This window comes from Coenobita brevimanus, chromosome 22 (genome assembly GCF_032717465.1).
Source record: "Coenobita brevimanus isolate Jiangsu-jjx chromosome 22, ASM3271746v2, whole genome shotgun sequence".
Classification (NCBI taxonomy): Eukaryota; Metazoa; Arthropoda; class Malacostraca; order Decapoda; family Coenobitidae; genus Coenobita; species Coenobita brevimanus.
Genome location: NC_136975.1, coordinates 45836413 through 45861867, shown reverse-complemented (window position 1 = coordinate 45861867; position 25455 = coordinate 45836413). Strand labels below are relative to the sequence as shown.

Sequence of the window (25455 nt, the reverse complement as noted above, 5' to 3'; positions counted from 1 at the left end):
TGAAAAGCTGTTTAAATAAATGAATCACAAGAATCAGTAAATGGTAAGACACTAATTAAGAATAAATTTATACTGTACTATAAATTATCAAATAACACAACAGTATAATATATGGAATGAAGTTTTAATTTATGCAACAGTATTACTGTAATTAATAAGACAACTTTTGAAGTTGTAAGGTAAAACACCAACACATATCTTTACTAGCACATAATGCAGTACTTAAAAAGGTACCAGAAAAGAAATCTTACTAATACTCTAAATGTGGTAATTATTGTGCAGGGACATTCTTAGTGAAATTCAAAAAGAAACATTATACAGTATACTTATGGTATATCCTTCAAATTACACATTCCAAGGCTTGCCTACATGAGGCACAACTTGGATTTATTTATTTAAAAAAAAAAAAAGTTTCAATGTTAACAAGCAACACTACCTGTTCCAATTTATGAGACTCTGATGCCTGGGAGTCAGGGCCGGGATTCACAAACAAATTTATGATCAACTGCCATTCGTAACTTTAACTGGTTTTTACAGGAAGAACCAGAGGCATGGGAAGATCCTGCTTTCTTCTTTCCTTGTTGTTCCAGCAAAATCAAAATTAATAACAGAGATCTGATGTTGTCTGAAAGTCAACCTCCTGGCATTAATATTATGGTTCAGCTCTAAAGTTTGATAAGTTCTTCCTACAAAACACAAATCATAGTTACAACAAGGAGTTCATTGTAAGTCTGTTTATGAATCTACATCCAGTGCATATAAAAATTTACTGAACTGGCAGTACATCTGTCCAGGAGGGTGGGACATGACTAGTGTGGCAGGAGTCTGTATTCTCACAAACTATGGAGGCTCCACAGCACCTCTTCGTTAGTGATATCTTTTGCATATTACTCTTTACTTTTCTCTTCTGTGGTATTTATGGCTCTGTGAAACTGACAGAAACTATTAACATACCATATGTAAAAATTATCTCTTGCATGGTATTTATGGTTTTGTTATATTTACATAGCATAAATTAATTACACAAGATGATTAATGCACTATATGCAAAAATGACCTCTTGTATGGTATTTATCATACTGTCTATAAAGGCTCCAACATGCTTGCATGCATTGGCCTTCATCACCTAGTGGCAGCTCTCCACGCTACTTGTTCTCTGGTAGCCTCCCTATTCAGTCCCTTATTCCTGATGTCACACTCTATGACCTCTTCCAAGGTCTTTTTGGGTCTGCCTCTCACTACCCTACTCCCCAGTGTTAACACTTCCCACCTTCCACACCCAATTGTCATCCTCCATCCTCTCAACATACCCAGACCATCTCAATCTACCCCTCCTCATCACATCACCAATACACTCCAGTCCCATCTTTCCTTTCAACTCTTCACTCATAATCCTAGCTCCCCAGGCCTTGCATTCAAGGATGCACTACACATCCTAAGCACTGTCATTTCTGTATGTTTGAGTCCACAGATATCCTCTTCCTTTACTCCCTAGGTCTCACAACCATACAGCATTAAACTCATACAATGATCCTTTAGCATGAAGGGAGAGCCCTCTCAAATTCTGAAGAGGCAAAAGCTCCCTAAACTTCATCCAACCACTCCTTACCCTACCCACAGAGCTAGTTCCAGCCCACATACAGCACAAAACATGTTCCTCAGACAACAAAATTCTTCCACACACTCAAGAAACTCACCAGCAAAGATCAATCCTTTCATGCCTGACAGTTTCACCAACACACCGCACACACGAAATCAGCATTATCTCGTAGTCTACCTCCAGTACCACTACATATTTTATGCACCCACTTATCACAAATGCTGTGATATCGACAAAGACTACAGACAGCAAAAATTACATACAAAAGATGATCATGATATCTTGTATAATATTTATGGCTTCATAATATGGGTACAGTATCAACATTGTACAAGATCTAACACACAGACTATCAACAAACCATATGCAAAAATTTCTTGGAATGGAAGAGATGTTAGCAAGTCTCCCAAGTTGATGAGATACATACAAGGTAGTACAGTAGGTACCCACAGTACACGAGTTCAGAGTACACAATCCCCATTGTACAGGAGGACCTATTTTTTTCCGAATTTTAGTGTATTTTTCAACAGTACACGAATTGAACTCGTTGTAGGCGAGACGGCAGCGAAGAATGGCCCAAATCCGGGGTTTACCCCGAGCACGCGACATTGTCACCCCAAGAAGCACCAACCACCAGTGATGGAGAGTGGAGACTTGTCAATGATGGAGCTCAGCTGAGTACTGTGTGCCCTAGATAAATTCAAGGAAGAATTCAAGAACATCGAACACTGTCAGTTGCGAGTGGAGAAAGTGAGACTTCACTTTGAAGGGTTTATGAACGAAGTGAGTGTATTAGCTAGTGAAAGTGTTGAATGTGCTGGTGATGTGAGTGATGTGTCGGGTGATGCATGCCAGGGTTCCAAGAAAATTCGCCATTAAGTCAATTTGCTGCCAGACACTAATTAACTTGTTTCTTCCTCGCTGTAGTCGCCTTTGAATACATATTCTAGCATCACCCATAGCTGTCTTCATTAATGTTCGCGAATTGTCTTGTTATTGTTGTGACGGCGAATTGACTTGACGGCGAATTCTCCTGAAACCCACGCTAGGTGCCTCACCCTGCCTTGGATCCCCTTCTTACCTCCATTAAGCCTGCTGTCCTCTTGGGTTAAAGTAAGCAGCCATATTCTTGTTGGTTTAGTTAAGCCATATCCTTGTTGATTTAGTAAAGCCATAATTTTGTTGGTTTACTTTATCTTAGGTAATATGTCTTAGATTGTTTCCCTGTACAGCACAATACTTACGACTGATAGGAGTGTCAAGGGTTGCCCATGAAGGAGGGGGGGGGGTGCCGCCCATTTGCAATTTTTCCCGTATGCTTATGTATTCAGAGTACGCGAATTCCTAGCACATGACGTCCTCTGCCATATACTCGCGTACTGTGGGTACCTACTGTACAATGTTTACTCGCAACTGCAGCTGGTTCTGGGAAAGGATACTGGTAATTTAATTAACCTCTTCAATCAGATGATGTATTATTTGATTTCTGCTATCTTTAGACAATTTTATTCAGCATCAGAGGGACCATTTATAGTGATGGAGTTGGAAACAGTCTTCATAAAGCCCTTCCCAACCTGGTGATTCTCCCTTGGCTGAACTAAATCATCTGAAGTATGCAAGAATAAAATGCAAAAAACATATAAGACTGAAGAGATTAAACATCACTCTCACAACCCTTTAAGTAAGGAGCAGTGTTGTTTGTATCACTGTTGTTTTACACAAAACTGTAATAATTCTCAAAACCCTTCTCTGGTAAGTCACAGATCTAATCATCACAGTGAAGCTTACTATATACAGTATATTGTAATGAATATTCTTCAAAGTGAACAAACTTTTCACATAAAATATCATAATAAACATCTATACATAAAATTACGACTTAATTTCTAGATATGGGTGGATTTCATGAGTATGTTAAAATTTTCAGTGACATACTGCAAATTTTTGCTTTCACAGAGGAACCTATTTCTTACAAGTGTACTCTGTACCCTTTAGTTCAATTCATCAGATGCTGTAAGCACTATATATATATATATATATATATATATATAAATCCAGTAACAAACAAATATAATTAATCACCAAACTGTTATAATAAGTCTCAACCCATATAATACAAAAACAACTGAACTAAAAAAAAAAAAAAAAAAAAAAAAAAACAGCCAACGTGCAATTTCAGAAGCGAATGCATTAACTCAAATTCTCCAGGGTATACCTCTAAATGGCAAAATTCCTTTAGGCAAGTAAATATATTTGGTACTGTATACTGAGATTCATTATTTTTCCTTTCTATCACACACTTCTAACAGCATTTCCAGTTACAAAGCTTCAATTATGTACTACATTTCTGTAATGCTGATACAGTATATACCTGTACTATGGAAAAGAAAAATGGAACAAGGTCTAAAGCTGCCTGCAGTGATCTTTCTCGGTCAACTACTGACTAGACTAAGTAATATTCCATTTATGTGGATTGAAATTATGGAAGCTTTTGAGTTGGCTTTCAACCCCCTCTGCCTGAGGACGCATTTTCATTTCATTCATGTCATCTCCCAATGATTTTATTTTACTTATTTTTCAATTTTTATTTTTTTAGTTTAGGGATCAAATATAAGCTTCAGTAACTCCTTCAGTATGAGTGGCCTTTCCTTAGCTGAACAAGACTGTCTGGAAGTACAGTAGTAAGAACAAATTATGAGAACACGTCATTGGGCTGGAGAGGTTACGTTTCACTCAGCTTCTTTCTGAGCACCAGTATGATATTCCTTCACAAGCACTATAGTATAAAAACCATAATATTGTACTGAAGCAAATAAAAGCAAAGGCTAACAGTACTTCAAGCTTTACCTCAAGAAAAATTCTTAGCAGTGTGAGCTCACTTGCATATTTTTTTCTCTCTCTCAAACATGTGAAATTTACATCGACAGGACAAAACACTAACAAAGCATTAATACAAAACTGCCACACTTAATAAACAACTGCAAAAAATTTCATTCAGTATACTGCATTGTACTGAATTCACTTGTATGGAATATGAGCAGAAAACACACCCTTTAACACCATCACTTCATTCTAACATTGTTTCACATAGTGTCATATTCTAGGTGGCATGGGAGGAATTTTAGCACCTCTTCATAAGCTACTCATTTTCCTTGTTATATCTTACTTCCTATTATATATTATGAATGCTGTCTATATATCATTTTACTTTTTGCATGCTATGTATACCTGTTTAATACTGACACAATTTGCATCAGTGAAATACAAGATGTAAATTACGGTGTGACGCACAAAATAACTCACCAAGAAAGAGATGTTACAAGAGCTCTGATGACAGTTAGATATACGAACCACTGTTACAAGAGGTGGGAAGATCTCAGTCATACATACTAGGGACTTTACTCGCATACTGTACTTTCTTGAGCCTTAGTCCCGTATAAGACTACATTATCTGTTTATATCAATCATCACTCATATAAATACCAAACACTGCACAATCAAACCAAAGCATATATATATATATATATATATATATATATATATATATATATATATATATATATATATAATCACTTCCACAGATGTCTATTGTACAAATTGGTAAATGACTTCAGTTCAATGATGCATTCTCAATTTTATTCTTGCCATGTCCAGATGACTGTTTTCATGTAAGGACATTCTTTCCAATGAAGTAGTTAGACACAGCCTTTAGTGTTCCCTTCACTACCACAATGCTCTCTTAAGCCAAATGTAGTCAAAATAAGCTAAGGAACCATGTCTAGTAGTGTATGGGTGATGTTTATGATGCTGATGATAGTGTTCCTTCCCCTGACTTAACCCTTTCAATCCAATTTGTACAGTTCTAAAATATCACAGCTTTTTACATATAATTACAGCTATAAATTGGGGGAAACAGACAATCAACTTTACAGGTAACTCTGAAACTTTAACAGGTAATTTTTCTTTAGTAGAGATATTGGAGAAAAAAAAAAAAAAAAAAAAAAAAAAAATCCTGTATTATATTGTCGTATCCATTTATTCTTGCTACCTCCAGACAATTTTAATCAACTAAGGGGATGCCTCTCACAGTAAAGGAGTTTGAAAACTCTTCATTAATCCCAAAGCGTCAGGTGATGGTTATATCTGATATGACATTGGTGGATTGGGGCCACCCGGTGACAACTATAACCGCAAGTGTTTTCGTACCACAGTTTGAAGTGGCCGCCACTTGATCTCGTCACCGAAGGGTGGGGATAACCTTCCAGCACCTGAGGTAAGCGTACCTCGGTTGTATCTGTGACTCTACCTGGTGTAGGACGATGTCTTCTCATGTCTCTCATCCAATTCTGTTCCTGCCTTACATGGGCCCTTGCATCATCCACACCTGCCAAGCCTCTTTCCAAGGATACTAGAAAAAGGCTCAGTGATGGTGCCATAAGGCATGCCTTGGATGCAAGAGTGTCTAGTTTATCTAGTAGTGAAGTTATCATATTGACAGCAAAGCCATAGTCGGCCCTGTGAGCAGATGCACAAACACGTCCTGCTCTCGCGCCAAAAATTAGTTCTCTTCCTCACGTCATTACTCATCAATGCAATGACCTACAATCCTTGGGATAATTTCATTTGCAAAGAGGAGGAGTTGGCAAGTAAAATGGTCGTTAATTCGTGTTCCTAAGTGCTATACTTTCCGAGAGATTAAGGTTTGAAAACAGGCAATTTTCAGCAGTTTCCAGGAAACTGCCCATAGTGAGGTGACGACAGCGTTAAAAATGCCCGACATTTGGGAGTTAAACTCCTCTACTGTGAAAGGTCTTTAAAAAAAAAAAAAAAAAAAAAAAAAAAAAAAAAAAGCATTTAATGCCCTATACAGTATTTGTACAATAAATTTTTCTTCATGAATGTAACAACAGAAGAAAATTAAACTTCATGAATGTAAGAAGAATAATAAAGGAACTTGGGAAAAAAAACTCAGAATGAGATCAAAACTACTGTAACATAAGAAAATAAATGGAACAACAGAAAAAAAATTGAATGAATTAGAAAGTAAGGGAACATAAGAAGATAAATGGAATAGGAGAAAAAAATTCAATTGAGAGAGAAAGTACATTCATCTATGAAAGTCACACTGCTGATCTCAACCCACAACCCACCCTGAACATCTAATCCTTCTCATCCTTGGACCCTCACTAACCCAGAGCCCTACATTTACTGTTAACTGAATAACGCTTCTCTCCCTGCCACCGCAAATTAATTGCCTCACACTGACATGGTTCGTGAACACCAGGTTCAACGACGACTTGTGGATGACTACACGTGAGGGACAGATGAAAATGCACAAGGGAAAGATAGTGCTTGTTCATGCACATTCACTCTTACATTCTCACTCATGTGTATAACTGTACACACACACACACACACACACACCATGTACTTATTCCTTCTCCCTCTTACAGTCATACTGAGATACAGTAAGTTTTGTTACAAGTCTAGGATGTGTTTCAAAATATCAACTTTTTTCATACAACTGGTTTTGTAAATTGGGGATTTAATAATCTTACTAATGTAACAATGGGATTTAATGCTGACTCAACCAAAAAAAAGGGACTTACATAAAGGCAACATATAACATGGACTTACTGTACAGTGTTGGAAAATCAGACAATACCAAACCTCTCCAATTTACACAGCCTAACTAAACTCATTAAAGTCTAATATGAAAATGATGTCCCTGGGCTCAATGGGTTAAAAACTTACACTGCAAAGGGAAAGGCTAACCCAAAAGCTTTTAAAGGACATTTATGAACATCTACAGTTATCCAATATGATCAGCCAGCATCCCACATTACACAATGTAGCCAACATTGATATAAACATACCGAGTACATTCCACCAATGTCAGGTGCCCCATTAATTAACAAAAATTGGAGGATTGCCCCTCTACTTTAAGTTGTATGCATATACTTCTAAACACTACAGTGCATAAGGAAATCTGATTAGCTGAGATTTTTCTGTATTACACAAAGTATAAAAGGATGAGCTGTGAATTTACATCCTTCAGAAATTCATTTAAAAAAAAAAAAAAAAAAAAAAAAAAAAAAAGCTATTCAAGTTGTAAGCATACTGCCCTTAGCACACTACTATATGTTGAAATCTGAAGGCCAAGACTATGCTGCACTGCACAGTACTGGGAAGAACATAAAAGGATGTGATGTGAATAGTACTGCATTAAAAATTATTATAAAACAACTACAGACTTCCTTCTTGTTTCAAAGTTTAAGTTTTGAGCATAACCCATCCAGCTCTAAGTGGTGTGATAGGTGCAATTTTGAATAGCCATGATGTTGCCAGATTAGGCCAAGCATAAAGGATGAGCAGTGAATAGTAGTCCAAATGAAAATAAAGTTTTATACAGCAGTGTAAAGCATAACACAAAACACAATAAAATACCCCTTAAATAGCTAATAACATTACTTGACAAGAATTTCAGTTCAGAGACAAAAATGGATATCCCAAGGCAATAACATGGCGCTGATTTCAAATATGATGTCCACCTTGCTCCAGCACGTACAGTTTTTCTAACTCACTAACCTCACACGCGTCCCTATGGTACAGTGGTCCTTCTTTTCACTGCTTTATTTATGCTTATTATATGTCTTCATATATATGCAGTGTATCAAATGCAACATACACATTGCCAGTTGTCTACATCCACTATCTGAAGAATGTCTATGTAAATTCTATCTCTCTATCTACTGCCAGAAGCCTTAATCCCATATGGGGTGGCCACAAACAAACTGTCTCCATGTTGCCCTGTCTCCTGTCATTTCACTGCCCTCCCCCCAGTTCAAACCCCACCTCTCTCATGTACCTCTCCACTCCATTCCTCCATCTCATCCTCAGCCTCCTTCCCCCCCCCCCCTCCACTTCACTCACATACACTCTCCTTGTTAAATCTCTCACTTCCACCTTCTCCACACAGCCAAACCACCTCAATATGTTTCTCCTAACACTTTCTATGACATCCACATCCACACCACAACATTCCTTCACTTCCTCATGTCAATCCGTCTCTCCATGTAACTCCACACGCTACTCTCAATAATTCATTTCCATTGCTCACACTCTTGACTTGTGTCCTTCCAACAAGGTCCAAGCTTCACTTCCATACATTAGAGTTGGTATCACAATAATGTACTAATGTGCACCAACTTTTTTACTTCCATGCTCACTTCTCTATTTCATATCACTGCTTTCAAAGAACCAGCAACCTTTCTTTTTTGTTGCACCCTTTCAAGCACTTCATCCTCCAAACTTCCATTCTTACTCATCACACTACCCACGTACTTAAATGCACTCACATTTTCCAATTCCCCATCATCCAACCTAACTGTACATTCAGTGACTTCATTTCTCTTGAAGACCATAACATTACTCTTCCCTGCATTCACCTTCAGATTCCTTTTCTTACATACTCTCCCAAACTCACTCACCAAGCCTTGCAGTTCCCCTTCATCTTCAGTTAACAATACAGTAACATCTGGAAACAACAATACACGAAGTTTCCAAATGCTGACCTCTCTCATTAGGGCCACTCCAACATCCACTGCCCTGCCTTGTATCTCTTTCATGATTCCATCCATATACAGATTGAACAACCATGGAGACATGACACATCCCTGCTTCACTACAACATTTAGATGAAAAAATTCACTCAGTTCACTATCCACACACACTGCAGCCTTAGCACCCTCTTACGTACTCTTCACGGCATTCAACAACTTCCCATGTACTCCTTCTAGTCTTAATATTTTCCATTTTCTTTGTCTATCCACTCTGTGGTTAGTGGGGGGCCCCCACATCATCCACTCACTCAGTGTAATGGTACTCTATTTCCAGTAACTCTACACTGAGTGACAAGCCAAATGATTTCCTGTAAACCAGGAAATAATTTAATACACTGGGTGGTAACCTTGTAACCAATCACCAAGTGCTCCTTACGTGCCAAAAAGTGGGTTGGCGGTGGGTTAGTGCCCCTCCCCAGAAAACAACTAACTAAAATACGAGCAAGAAGCTTCAGATTAGGACAGACCAACAGGATACGACCTATGTAAATTCACTATACTGTACTTAATATCTCTCATTTCAGATTTACGGGCTGCCAATGCCTTGCAGACGTGTGAATGATCCTAATGTTATGTACAACTTGCACTCCAAAGAGACAAAAACGGAAGATCAAGTCCCCCATAAAGACAGCTTATCTACATTATTTTGCTGTTACGATTGATGACCAAGACAAATGATGGGCACCCCATATCTGCTGCGTGACTTGTTCCAACATTCTTCACAAATGGCTAGCAGGAAGGAAAACAGGGATGCCTTTTGCAGTTCCCATGGTGTGGAGAGAACCTAGTGACCACACAAGAGATTGCTACTTTTGCATGAAGTTGTAGGATTTTCTTCCATAAACAAAAACAGCATTCTTTATCTAAATTTACCATTGGCAATAAGACCAATCGATCACATGGAGGACCTTCCCATTCCACGGTCACCAACAAATGAGAATTCCAGACTTCACATGAGGATGAAGATGAAGAGGCATCAAGGAGAAGCTGCCCCTGATTCTGACTTCGAATGTCAGTCGTCTGGTAAAGTACCTCACCAAGTCACTCAACGCGGCCTTAACGATCTTGTACGTGACCTAAATTTATCAATACAACAGGCAGAACTATCTGCTTCAAGACTGCATGAATGGACTTTATTAAATCCAGACACAAAGGTGACTAGTTTCAGAATGCAGCAACAATTTTTTTTTTTTTTTTCCAAGTCACATGGAGGAGTATGGTGTTGTAACAATATTGCTGGTCCGTTCAGAACCTTGGGAAGGGTTCATGATCCTGATGAATGACAACTTTTTATTGACTAGCAAATCAGGTCTGAAGGCAGTTCTCCACAATGGGAACGTTACCCAGTATACCATTTGTTTTAGCTCCTGAAATGAAGGAAAAGTACAAATCAATGCAAAAACTCCTTGCTTTGACTAAGTACGACAAAATTCGATGGAAAATCTGCAGTGATTTATAAGTAGTAGCCATGCTGCTTGGACTACTAGGAGGTTTCACGAAATACTGCTGCTTCCAGTGTTTATGGGACAGATGTGATGTGCAGCAGCACTACATCCAGCATGAGTGGCCCTCCCAAAGTTCCTACAAAGCTGGCGTATATAACGTATGGAATGAATCACTCGTCCAAGTGGACGATATCATATTTATGCCTCTTCACATCGTTAGGCTTGATGAAAAACTATGTTAAGACCTTGGGTAAGACAGACGCAGGCTTCGCACACCTGAAGAAAGGCTTCTCTAAGATTAGCGACGCCAAATTGAAGGAAGGCATTTTTGCTGGCCAACAAATTCATACCCTGATGAAAGACAGTCAAAATGATGCAACTGTTGAGGCAGACGAACTTAGGGCTTGGAGGTCTCCTAAGAAAATTTGAGCTGGTTTTCTGGGCAGCCATTGCATAAAGATTACATGGAAATCACTGAAGAGCTTCTGGGTATGTACCATGAACTTAGATGCTGCATGTCCCTTAAAATCCATTTTCTTCACTCACATCTCGTTTTTTCTCCCAACAAACTTGGGTGATGTGAATGACGAACAGGGTGAATGTTTTCACCAGGATATTGCGGTAATGGTACAAAGATACCAAGGTAGAATTGGTGGACTATTGTTGGATGCTGACATGGGAAAGCAATGTAGCATACATAAAGATATCACCAAAAACCATACTGAGTACTGTACCTGTATTCACATCAAAATTTACATACAGCAGTGGAAGAATACACTTGAATTTATTTTTGCACATTACTTTTACATCTCCCTACGTGTCAAGTGGGGTTGGTGGAGGATTAGTGCCCCTCCCTGTAAAACAATTAACTCTAAGCCCTTGGCCACCCCATTTGGGATACATGGCATCTGGCAATGAATGAATGAATGAAACTTTTACATCCCAGTTAATATTTCATGATTTTAAAAATATTCCCAGCATAACCAGGCAATAGGAGCATAATGATTTTTGGCCAATGGGAGAAAAATTTCAAGGATAAATTCCGAAAATCTGTGCATGACAGAAAAAAATTTAAAACATATTTGTAATCGGCACTGTCAGTTTAACCCAAATCACTCATTCTCATTTCTGAACTAGTTAAAAAGTTAAAAACCTGTTGAGTAGTGCAATTATCCTGTGTAAATTACCATATCAAAAGTGATGTCATAATATGTCTGATACAGTATTGCCGTTACACAAAAAATGAAATATAGCAACATTCATTATGACACTAAAGACTTTCTAGAAAATGTTATTGGCCATATTCTAAATCCCTTCACAAGGAGGTCACCTGCTTACTTGTGCTATGCTCAGATTATTTAATTTGGGAGATTTTTTTGGAACTTTAGGTGTTAGATATGGCCTTCAGTCATCCCTTCACCCTAATATGAGACCTCCCAGTCTAATTAACTGTTTCAATCTAATGATGCATATTTATATATTACTCTAGCCACCTGTAGATGATGTTATTGTATTCAGATCAGGTGAATTCTATGGTAATGAAAGAAATGAAGGCTACATTTAACCCCCTCCCCCCAAAAAAAAAATCTTTAGACTACCACAACTATGGAAAACTCATGTTGCTGTCAGAGGGTTCAGCTGAAGGAAATTCTTGTAGTCCGATGGTTCAAAATTGTCTCAACCTTTGCAATGTTCCAAAATCCTCACTATAATGAAAATATCCTGGTTTTGGAATTAAAAATTATGTATCCAAAAGTGTTCAGGGCGGCAAACATACTAAAACACAACAATGCAATGAGGATGGCAAGTCCCCATTACAGTCATACGCTGCTATACAATCCATTGCTATACGATGTCCCGCCTCAGCAAAGTAAAAAAATCAACATCCTTCCCCGGGTTTCAATGACCAGTCCCTGGTTATCCGATGTTCTTTTTTTGTTTTGTTTTTTTACCGAATTGATATTTTAGACTTAAATTTTGTGTTTAGGTTGATTGTCTTCAGACTTATATTAATGTGTTTTAGCCATACAGTTGGTGGGGTGAACACTGTTATTTTGGGGTACAGTTTACTAAGTTTGATTTTTTTTCCAGACTTATTTTTGATGATTTTCAAACTTTATTTTTGGGTTCCTAGAAAGCTGTGATAAGAAACAGGGAAGTGAGCATGGAAGTGAAAAAGCTACTACACGACAGTATTGTGATACCAACTCTAACGTATGGAAGTGAAGCTTGGACCTTGTTGGAGGGACAGAAGTCAAGAGTGAGAGAGCAGTGGAAATGAGTTATTTGAGAGGAGCATGTGGAGACACATGGAGAGACAGACTGACAAATGAGGAAGTGAAGGAACATTGTGGTGTGGATGTGGATGTGATAGGAAGCGTTAGGAGAAACACACTGAGGTGGTTTGGCTATTTGGAGAGGATGGAGAGTGAGAGACTGATGAGGAGAATTTATGTGAGTGAGGTGGAAGGGAGGGGGAGAGGGAGGGGGAGACCAAGGATGAGATGGAGTGGAGAGGTATATGGGAGAGGGGGATGTGAGCTGGGAGCAGGGTAATGAAATGGCGGGGAACAGGATGACATGGAGGTGATTTGTTTTGGCCACACCTTACAGGATTGAGGCGTCTGGCAATAGACAGATAGATAGTTCTGGGTTTAGGTGAGTTATATGCTCTTTTAGGCTTAGTTTGGCTTGTTTTAAAGCTATATGGGGATTAGTTGAGCTTGATACTTGTTTTTGGACTCATTTGGGTGGGTTTTGGACTTGGTTGGTGGTGGTGGTGGTGGGGGGGACCCAAGGCTCCCAACACATCTATACTTTCTACGTTATAACATCCCCATTTAACAATACCCTGGCTCAACAATGGGTTTTTCTAAACGCATCTTATCATTATAATGGGGACGCCCTCTATCTGACAGTCATTTTATCTGTCATATGGGGAGATGTAATGTGCAATACCTCTCTATTTCACAGCTCACTATCCTCTGCAACATGGCATGCACATCTAAACCCCTTCAATTTGAGGACATCATTTAGATACTTTTGACACCCTCGATAATTGTATGCACTACTGGAGTGACTGTCTGAATTTTAGGGGTAAGATGTGGCACTCATCAACACTTTCAGTACTGTGGTGCTCTCTTAAGGTATGCACAGTTTCCTGGAAGTTTTAAGAATAAAATAGAAAAATACATCACCGGATGGAAGAGGTTAACTTCGATGGTATTTCATATTTGGTCATAAGAATCTGGGGACTAGACTACACCTTTGCACTCTCAGTTGGTATATTTCATGATTTTTGGTCATATACTTAAAATTTTAATCAAGAAAGGGTACCCAAGCTTGTAAATTCTGATGGACTTTTATGGAACACTACTGGTTACTGTATTGACTGACATGCATTCCATATTACAAAGGGCAGTCGACAACAATAAAGAGAGGCTATATACATTCCATCTACATCATATGGTTCTGAAATTATCTTTAAAAAATTAGGGGTTTGTCTTTCCATCTGCAATTTATGTTTTAAGCACACTGCTGTTACAGGAATATTCTTAAAGTCTTAAGAGGCTGACCAGCATATGTTTATAACCAGTTCAGTTCTACATGTTTTCAGTGGCTTATCCATGCAAGGGTGGCACTGGCCGCCCCTGAAATATGCCTGGCCACCCTAAATTTCCCCCAAGAATATCTCTGGACTTCCTTACAGAGTTTTCCTTGGATCACCCTGTATTTAAGAAATGGCCGCCCAATTTTTATACCCATAATTAATGACTTTGACAAATAATTTTTAAAATCTATTTTGACTACCTCAAGGTGGTTTTATTCTGCACAAATATGTCCTTCTCAAGCACCATAAATGTTTGGTAAAAAAAAAAAAAAGAAAAAAAAAAAAAGTGTGTGTGGGGGGGGGGCACACAAGCTGAGTTCACATGTAATACAATATGTAAAATAAATCACTAAGGAAAGACATGCTAGGCAGCCTCCTAAACTGTAGAATATGACCCCATCACAAAAAACATGAAGAAATATCAGCTTGGAACACCGACATTATCTCCAAATTATGAATTCTTACACTGCTTTCTTGTTCTGGTACCCACAGGCAGTCCTCATGACAAGTTAGGTGTTTAAAAATATCAATACCAGTATCAACATTTCCCATGCAAATGTTTCTGTAAATTGGGGGAACACTGCACATGAACTTTATGTATTACAATGGAACAGGCAATTCTTCTATAACATACATTAGACTTTACAGGAACATAGACTGATAACTGAGGTGATTTAAACAAGGACTTAAGTGTAATATTTTTCCTTCCATATCTTCAGCCACCAAGTGTCAAACACCAAACACAACATTACACCTTGTTATCAGTGTGCAAACAATATGCTCATAATGGGCTGTGTACTTTGCAACTATGGGTGGGCTCAGTAATACAAAAATTATGATTCTATGAGCAAGGGTATGGACAAGTGCAACAAGCTCTCTATTACTGTGATGTGTGCAAACTGTGAAATGAGGAAACTATTGCCAACAGTATGCCACGAGCTTAAAACCAGCATAAAAGGCAATAAATTGTGAAATGTACAAAAAATCTCCAAATGAAATACAATATATAGACAATACACTCAACCATGGAAGTGTTTATAGTGCAACATCTGGTACTGGATATACCCATCGTGCACGTGTTTAAATATATGTACATACAGTATGCCAGGTGGCCCATACATATACAATACTCCATTCCACTCTGCAAGGCAATTTCTTGAGTGTTTTGGAAAAGGCTCAATCAGTGTTATCAATATCCACCCTACATCATTTATACATTTCCTACTTCCACTGCCGCAGCCACACCCACACCCTCATTTAATGACTGAGCTGTCCCTGCAACACAGCAGAGACTTTACTACCATGTGAGTTTCTTGCGGAGCAAAATATAAGGGCCACCCTGCATATAAACAATCAAAATGCTGAAGACTTAACAAGATACAGTTAAGTTACTTATCATGACATCCTAGAAATATCTTGTACTTTACCAAGATCTACTTTGCAGTTTAAAATAAGACTACAATGTTATCAAGGACTTATTACAATTGAAAATTTCCCACAGACAAAGTAACACTTATTTTTCACAGTACTGTATTCACAGACAGAAGTCAATGACAAAATTTACAAAAATGTAAAAGTTGTGTAAGTTTCCTGATAACTATTGCTGAGTGGCAGGAGAGAGTGGAGACTAGTGGCTCGATCATCTATCACACCACTGCCACCAACTAATTCTAATTACAATTTTTATGTTGATGTTTGTAAATATTCTGATCAATGCATACTGAAAGTTCTCTCTTAAGCTAAACTTCAGTGCCTAACCCTCAAAAACATAAAACAATTATTGGGAAAATGAGAAGCAATCTAAACACACACACATCACCATCATCATCCAGACTTTATTTTTCCCCCCACTGATGGAAGGAGTGAGGTAATCATAGCTACAGTTAAAAATCATATAACATTCCAGACACCAGAAAGCCACAACTGTGCCACATGTACCAAACTTGGACCAAAAATTAGCTCTGAATACTTGGCAAGATGAAGAATAATGAACCACTGACACCCAGCTTCTCTCCCACATGCACAATCATGGAGGAATACAGGTCTTGCTTGACTAAACTTCATTATCTTATGCTAAATTTTAATAACTGTGCTTCCATATTACTTTTTTTCTCCAATGGATTTTGTCCCATTTTAAAAGACTCCGTGACCATTTTTATACAGTGCCCCGTACTCCACTTTTAAAAATCTTTCTTTGTAAGCCATCTTTATGCACTCTGAATATTTATATTCAACCACCTACAGGCACTTTCCTTTATATAGCTGCCCTTGCATTATTAATTCATTCATTCATACAGCCTTTTCTTCTCCACTCATCACTTACCTACAGTAATGCTAACTACCAGTAGATATTCTTTCAGGATAACAGAGTTCTTCAGTATCTATGTCTGCCCCCAAAGTTAAGTTTTCCCTTAATCTCATACTCCACTTGTCAGTGAAGACTCTCATTACCTTCTGATGCTAAAGCATCCTAATCTCTTCTCTTGATATCTTGTAGCTACTGTAGTTGCATTCTCAACCTCCATGTACTGTACTGAACAAAATAACACACTGAAAATAGTTGCACTGCATCCTTTCTTCCTTTTAACACTATAACGCTGAGTATATTTGTATTCACTATCATCTAGCCTGATGAGAGAGACGAGCAAACAGATATACAGTGCTAAATTTGAATGGTTTTTCTCTACTATGCTGAATATTCTGTATATAATTGACTCTATCGGATACATTTATGTGAAGCTACACAACATGATGAATGTTTTTGGCATATCAGGTAGAGCCAATATTCCGGCGGCATGAATGGTGAGTGAATGGAAGCATGGCCCATTGGATTGGGCAAATTTGGACTGTCTGGAAGTTGCTACTCCTCACCCTGCCCAAGCGTGGGAAAGGAGGTCTGGATGATGATGATGATGATGATGATGATGATGATGATGATGATGATAATGGAAAAAATCTGAAAATGGATATTTATCAGCCTAGTGTACAGGCAAACAATCTGGAATCAGTCCTCAAAGAAGTTGGCAAGAGTAACATTAGTTTGAGAAAAAGATGAGGAGGAGGGCTTACTTGTGAGGTCTGTCATGTTGTGGCCCTAGGATCAACTGGATATGAATTTGGTGGACTGCAGGAAACCTGTTACTTCAGTCAGGCACTCCCAGTCATCTTCTGGTGAAGTTATGTTGTAGGACTGTCTGCACTGTGAGGAAAGAGGTTCATGATGGGAGAAGGTGTATTGTGCTATGAGGGACTGCATTACAGTGAAAGCATAGTGGATTGTGAGTTATGTTTTGTGATGGTATAGGAGCAGAAGAGTGAGAGAACTAGGTGATGACAAAGTGACCAGTAGGTAGTTCTCTGTCAGGGCCGTCATCTGTAGAAGTGTTACATGGAGGAGCAAAGCACTGATAACAATGATGATATGTGAAGTCTGTCCTCATTATATGTCAGGCATGTCTTCCAAAATATCATTTTTTTTTTTTTTTTCATACAACCAATATCACATGCAAATCAGCTTTATGGGTTTAACTGCAACTGTAATAGGAAATAATTTATAATTAACTGGGGAATAATTATATAAAATAACATAAAAGAGGTACCAGTAACCTACAATGACGACTTGCAACCGTCACTTCCTGATAAGTATGATCTTAAGAACTCAAATAGAAAAAAAAGTGTTTTCTTTACACAGTTCCAGTAAGAACAAAGTTTAGTTACTTCAATCTCTGCACGGTGTGCCAGAATCTAAGAACCATGTGTGTCTGAAGCAAAGTTTCTAACATCCATTAAATTTGGCATAAATTTTTGACTTGCCAAATTTAAGATTCTTACTGAATTTACCATAAATTTGTTTATTAACAGAGAAATCTACATCACAGTCAAACTGCTTTATCATACGCTGTTCAGACTGCCTAAGAGAGAACTTGAAGTACTTATAATAACAATAAAGCACTGGGTATATTATAGATGATCAAGGCATTGTCATGATAAATAAATGAGGCACTTAGAAAAGAATCATCATGGGGATGAAAGATGAATCATGAATACAAGTACAAAAAATAATGCTAATTAAATAATTACAAATGCAATTTCTTAGAGTAAAATGGAAAATACTGAAATCATAATCTATTCTTCATGTTATCCCCGACGACTAATCACTGATATGAAACACAGAGCTCTGATAAAAACTTCAGCTGCTTAACTATGAGTCCTTCACTGTTCTTTTACTGCTCTTACCATCAAATGAATCTAGATGGTTTTCTTTAAAATGGGAAGAACTACAATGAATGGATGAAAGACAGCTTTATCCAATCCCTCCAGATCAAATTTTATCCTATGGTGGTTAAAATTGTATTGTGGAACTTTACCCTACTTAAAATACGAAATCATCAGACTGATTTTATTCAACTCAGTGATAGCACTATGGTGATGGGGTTAACAAAATTTTGTAAATTTTAATAATACCTGCAGCAAAAATTAAGTAGTGATAATGGTATAAATTTTTACAGTAAACCTTCATCAATTGTAGTTTTCCCCCCTTCAATAAACTGCCATCTATTATGCATTTTATTCTTGTTACTGTCACATAATTTTTTTCAACTTAGGGGACATTCTCACTGTATGGTGGTCTATAATTTTTTTCAACTTAGGGGACATTCTCACTGTATGGTGGTCTATTTTATTTATTTTATTCTTGTTACTGTCACATGATTTTTTTCAGCTTAGGGGACATTCTCATTGTATGGTGGTTTATTTTATTTTACTCTTGCAGGTGTCACATTATTTCACTCAGATCAGGTCAGACTCTTCAAAAGAATTAGGGTTGTTCTTGGGAAAATCTGTAACATGACCTATACTGGACATGCCACATACGGGATAAAAGTGGTCTATTATTTTTACTGCTGTATTTGATACAAATACCTTCATGTGATGATGATTTTATTCTTGATGTCCCAAGATGATTTTATTATGCTTTGTAAAGATTTTACAAATTGGAGGAGTCATAGATAGCCTTCACTAACTCCCTTTCTTCTATCTCGGTCATCATGATCAGGACCATCATCACCATAATCATTATCATCATCCTAACCTAATTTCCCGCTAATAAACTGGGCTGGTTAGAGCCAGAAAATTAGTTACATACTGGTATTAAAGCTATTTTATTTTTCCAATGAATCAAGAAACATTATTCTGGGTGTTATTCTTCCTGTTCTTCAGGGCATTATTCCTTGAAAATACTCAGGTTCAATTGTACATTACTGTACTTACTTTTCATGACACATCCATACAGTACTGTAAGTTTGTGCTATACATTTCATATCAAAGCTGTATTTGTCGCCCCTGGGATGAAGGTAAAAATTAAACTAAAAAAAAGATATGCAGAGGAAATGAACACCTCCAAAAATGTTACACCACACAGTTATGAACACATCATCTCAATAAATAAGTAGAAATGGAGAAGGATATACTGCATTCTCAATTCAGGCTAAGCTAGAGTCAGTATGAGAGCCACAACTATCAGGAATTCATTAACCAACTGATGCCAGGCATGTCTTTTCCATTTTATTCTTTCCATCTCCAGATAATTATTTCCAGCTTAAGACAGACTTTCCAAACAGCAGGGATTATATATAGCCTTATTAAACCCTTTCAACATTAGATACCTTTCCTAGTTGAATGGAATCACCGGGTACTAGCAGGAATAAACTAGAAAGGACATCACCTGGATTCACAGGGTTAATCATGAGAGAATTCTATGTAAAGCTGCGAGAGTTTTGGTATGTGTACAATAAAATTTATCGCATGATAAAAACAACACTGAAGTGGCAAAATATCATCTCCTTTTTGATTCATTACAAAAAGGAAAGAGATCTAGCATTTTCAAGAGGACAGGACTATAGTGCTCGCTGCTCTCATGCCCCGACGAATAACACAACCTGCGCAGGCACTGAACAATAACATTAATAATAAATACACTATAAGTAACTGGAAAAAACAGGCTAGGCTTGGATAATAGCTACGAGTTACCACCAGTGCTGCTCCCTGTTTCTGTGGAGTGCGATGTGGCAGGGGTAAGCTTAGATGCAGAAGGGATGGGTGTGGTTTCGATGTTTGAGCCTGGGGTGGAGGCCACCTTGCCCCCATCCCCACTGCTATGCAGGTTCTCCATGGGCACCCCAATGGACTCCAGGATGGTCTTGAACTGCTGCAGAGTCTTACGCAATGTGATGCAGAAGCCTTTAGATGCGGGAATGAGTGGGAACTCGGGCAGGTCTATCTTGACATCTGTTGGAGTACATCCGTACATTTACAATACTTGCAAAAATTAGCATTAACATCTGCAGCATCAATTGCTCAGCATGAAGAATTAAACTGTATACAGTAATGTAATGATAATGTGTTTCCTGTATGGATGTTGGTGTTGTGGTTCTATGCTTATCTGGATATAAACCCAGTGGACTGCTGGCTGAGCATGTCCTCCTCTTGCAGTCCACCATCACTTTTTACAGAGGATAAGCAAGGAGCTGAAAGACAGCTTTTTAACTGGTAAGCAATGCTGCCCAGCTATATACAGTACTTGAACAAGTTTCAGCCCATCTCAGAAACTCTTCAGGTATGCACCTTTTTGAAGAGGATTCACATCAGGCTGAAACTGTTGTATCATCACATGAAACACAATTTTTGTAGGAGGGTATATATTCAGTAATTCCTGCAATACCAGCAGTATATACCTTTTATTACTCTTCTTTCTTACTTTTCTAGTACAACCTCCTGCATTCCATCACTGACTACAAACCTGAGTTATGAATTTCTCGGAAGGTGGTGGGTGTGGTGGGTGAGAGTGGGTGGCTCACATTGTAGTTCTCTGAGATTTCCAGCCAACACTCTAGCCTCTGCACCTGTCTGTTCACAGGGAATGATTAAGTCTTTATCAGTACATGAATTGAAGGTACTTAAGCCATTATCACAGGATCAATATCATCATCATTCCTATCCTTAATTCTATCAACAAAGATTCTACCTTAATTCTACAAACAAACGGACTAAATAGGGAAGCTGCCAAAGATCAAGCAGCATGGAGAGCTGCCATTAGGTAACCAAGGCTGACATGCATGTTGGAGCCTTCAAAACCGAAAACGAAAAATAATGAAAACAAAAGATGGGAGTGAGAGCTTTAACTGCCATGAAAATACAATAAAAATGTACATTTTTATAACACAACTTACTTTATCAGGGTAACCTAGAAAACAAATTCACAGCCTCTATAAACATTACCATGGATAACACATCAACTCTTCTCAAGACATCTTCAGGACTAAATCTTAATCGTTTTTTGTAAACCTAGTACCAACATCCTGATTGGATTTCCCACATTTGTATTTGGGGAGATGCAGACATTGGCTATTGGATTTATCTGGTGATATTACTCTGCAGAGAAAAGCTGCATCTCTTACGCTGTCCCCTTCCCCATACCATGAGACATGAAGCTACTTTTTGTTTATGTTACTGGCTGTTTGTAGTAGGTGCGGGTGCTCACCATCCACTCACTTGTTGTAGTGCTGCTCTCAGGTGTCTGCCCTTTCCTTTCTTCCATCCTTCTTTCCTTCCTTCCTCTTCTGTATTTCTTTCCTTCATTCTTTCTTCCTTCTAACTATGGGTGACTTTACACTCCCTCTTCTGTCATTCCTGCCTTCATTTTTTCCTCTTCCTTCTCCCTATAGGTGACTCTACACTGAGTGACAAGTCAAATGGTTTCCTGTACATGAGGAAACCATTTACTACACTGGGTGGTAACCACACAACCAAAGTATGGCACCTAGTGGTTTAGTGGGTAATTACGGCGCTCCAATCACATTGAGTCGGTGCAGGTTTATATTATTCAAGGGGTGGTTGGGGTTTATTACTCATGTAATACCACCTGGATGAGTGAGGCTGGTCACTCTCATCCTAAACGTCAGGACCAACGTGCCTAGCCACAGGCTCCTACGCTCCTCATGGGGCAACACAGGATTAGATGATGATGATGATGATACAGGCTATTCATAATTATCATCTCCAACACCTTGCTCACCCCTCTGAAGAGGGGATGGCATGACAGAAAGGCTTCCAGACTATCTGATCCTTGAACACCTCTCACTCTCTCAAACATTCCTCTTCCTCTTCCTTTTCTTTCACCAATATACTGCTCCACTCTCTTATTCCATTCCACATAAGGTCTGCCTCTACCAATAACACCCTTGACCTCACTGTCACAAGCTTTCTTTGATTATTACCATTTGATTACCCACCTGCGAGCTTTTTTGTGGAAGTGATGTATGATTTCATTTTTAAATATGTCTGGAGGTGCCTGTATGACCTTGGCCATGGCTTGGATCAACTTAAGCACCACCATTTCGTTGTACATGCGTGAATTTTCCCGGCCCTGCTGTGTGCCCTTCTGACGTTCATATCCTGCCTCGTTGAAGTATGGTTCGCTTACCAAAATGAGACCTGGAAGACAGAACCAAGATAAACCTTTGCTAATCTGTAAGGAAGAGGTGGGGGCAGATGCCATGAAGTGATTTGCCATGGTGCTCATCTCCCTAACTTAAGCTGTTGAGCCTGTGAAGGGTTGTTTACCCACTACCCTGGGATATTGCATCATCCAGATTACCACTTCCTTCCCATTTACCTACCAACGTATAAATAAAGGTCGATGGACACCCACATCAAGCGATATCAGCTGCCTGCACCAGGATGCAAACCCTGGCACTAACAGGCTGGGAGCTTTGCAGTCAGCAAGGCCACTCAGCCACCACTGCTAATTTGTGATGCTACAGAAATTCAATTTTGCTTGGTTAGTGCAAGACTAGAGGTGAAAATATTTTCATTTATATATACAGAGTATTTTCTTTATCTATTACCTCGTGACACAATGATATGCATAACGAGATGAAGACTTACCCTGTATGGAAATAATGACTTGAAGCAGATTGCTCTGACTGGTCCATACTTCAGTTCCTTTTCCACTCCAAGTGCCTAGCAGGGACACACACACCTGGGCAAGGAAGAGTATTCTTACTGTTGTTGTGTCCTCCAGCTCCTACAAAATTTAACCTGAAGGACTGTTAAAATTCAGTCACTCCAGCAGGGCACTCCCAGTGACTTCTGTAGGGGTTATACTGAAGAATTGTCAATGCTGTGAGAATGATTTATAGGTATTAGATGCTGTGCTGTAAGGAGCAGCAGTGGGTTGTATACTGTGTTGGTACTCCTTTAGCTTCAAAAATCTTTATTACTTGAATCCAACTGCAAGGTCTTGGTCAGAAGAGAGTAATAAATATGTCATTATGCTGAAGGGGTGAAAATGTGCACACCGAGGTTAGCCTTGAGGTTCATATGTGTCAAGAGTGAAAAGTGATTCTCTTGAGGGAGCAGCCTTTCTAATTTTTTGTCTAGCTTCCACTGACTATTGGGAAAGCTTTGCTGCATAATGTATTGTTAAGCATTGTGATGCTACTGGACTGTTAAACTGTTAACAAAGGAGAGCAGGTCTTGCAGATATAGGTTAAACAGTAAGAATGAAAAGATAGGGTCAGGTGCACTACTGGGAAGAATTTTGCACCTGGATAATAAATTTGCACAATATCATAAATTTGTTTGAAGAACTTTTAACCTACTGTATAGAAATATGGTATCACTATGTCTTTTACTTCCTTCCATTTCTTCTACACACACACACACACACACACACACACACATTCATGTGCATATAGGTATATCTGCACACACACACACACACACACACACACACACACATTCATGTGCATATAGGTATATCTGCACACACACACACACACACTCTTAAAATGGAGGTATCATCAATCAATTTTGTCATCTGATCAAACAGTATACAATAACTTTGTTATCAGCTACCACACCCACCTTGCCATCCTCATATAAGTTAGGGTTGAGCTTGTCTGAGCAGTAAGTAACATAATGACAGAGTGGAGGGGCTCGGGGATAGTCGGCTGAGAGCTGGAAGTCAAAGAAAAACAGGCCATCCTCATAGGGGGTACGCTCAGGGCCACGGATCATCACAGAGTACAGGTCCTGCAAACAGAAACAAAACAGACTGCTGATACTCTTCATATATAGTAATTTTAATTAAAGTCTTCTTTATTAATCTGCCTTTGTTTTTCTTCTTACTGTTCCTCATTTGAATGGGAATGCTGTAGGAGTGTAGGTACTTCTCATTTTCCGTATCCTACCTCACAACATCCTTAGGACACAAAGAGGGTAAGAATGCTGTTGCTGTGACAAAATTTTATTCTTGCTACTACCAAACAAGTGTAGTTTGCTTTGGGAGAACCATTCATTGTCAGGGCATCAAAAATACTACAATATCCATTAATCTCCTCACTACAAAAAGGCAGATTTCATTTTTCCTGGCTAAAGAGGTCTTCATGAAACTATTGATAAATTCCATCATCATGCAGCTACCATAATAAAATAAAAAGTTAGCAAATACATGAAGATGGACAGAAGTTGAAATCTGGCAATACACATTCTCAATTTCAATTCATGAATACCTATACCACTATAATGAAACTCTGGTTTACTGTATTATCACTGTAATGAAATATATCCTGTTTAACAAAGTACTCTTGCAAACTTTATACCCAGCACTGGAAATTTCATTTGAATTTTTTCCATAAATTCCTATGGATTTACTGCCAAACCTATTCAACTCTTTGTAATTTCCCATGGATTTACTGTAACAAACAGCATAAAAAATAGGTGACACTGAGAATATTGTACTTACCATCCTGTCCTCATATCCTCGGACCCAAATGCCTGGAGGGAGGGATGTCTTGAGGAGTTTCATCTCCTTACGGACGGTACGGTAGAAGTGGGGTGGGTCGGTGGGCTGGAACATGGTCAGTTTGAACTTGTGGCTGTCTGGTGCTGCCTCTAGCACAAGGAAACCTGTAAAATGAGCAGCTATGTTGAGTAAATTACCTTTTTCTTGACCTCTTCTATCTGATGATGTCTTCCTCATTTGATTTTTCATACCACCAATGCTTCAATTCACCTTTGGGGAGAGATCCTGTATTGAAGGGGTTAATGAAGGCTGTATCTTAGGCCTCCAGTCCAGAAAGTCTCTCCTAAGGTGAATGAAGTAATCTTTAGCTGGCA

General features: G+C 38.6%; 1 protein-coding gene across 1 annotated transcript in view; it reads right to left on the bottom strand.

Annotated features, from left to right (window-relative positions):
• Nucleotides 1–15487: 15487 nt before the first annotated feature.
• Nucleotides 15488–25455, bottom strand: part of LOC145392504 ((E3-independent) E2 ubiquitin-conjugating enzyme UBE2O) — a 55573-nt gene continuing 45605 nt past the window's right edge. Inside the window, exons 21-27 of the mRNA XM_080266894.1 lie at nt 25082–25245; nt 24202–24369; nt 23221–23314; nt 22566–22767; nt 21074–21180; nt 20305–20562; nt 15488–15552 (exon numbers count right to left, since the gene is read on the bottom strand). Coding sequence (XP_080123020.1) covers nt 15488–15552; nt 20305–20562; nt 21074–21180; nt 22566–22767; nt 23221–23314; nt 24202–24369; nt 25082–25245 — 1058 coding nt within the window. The remainder of the gene's footprint in view (nt 15553–20304; nt 20563–21073; nt 21181–22565; nt 22768–23220; nt 23315–24201; nt 24370–25081; nt 25246–25455) is intronic.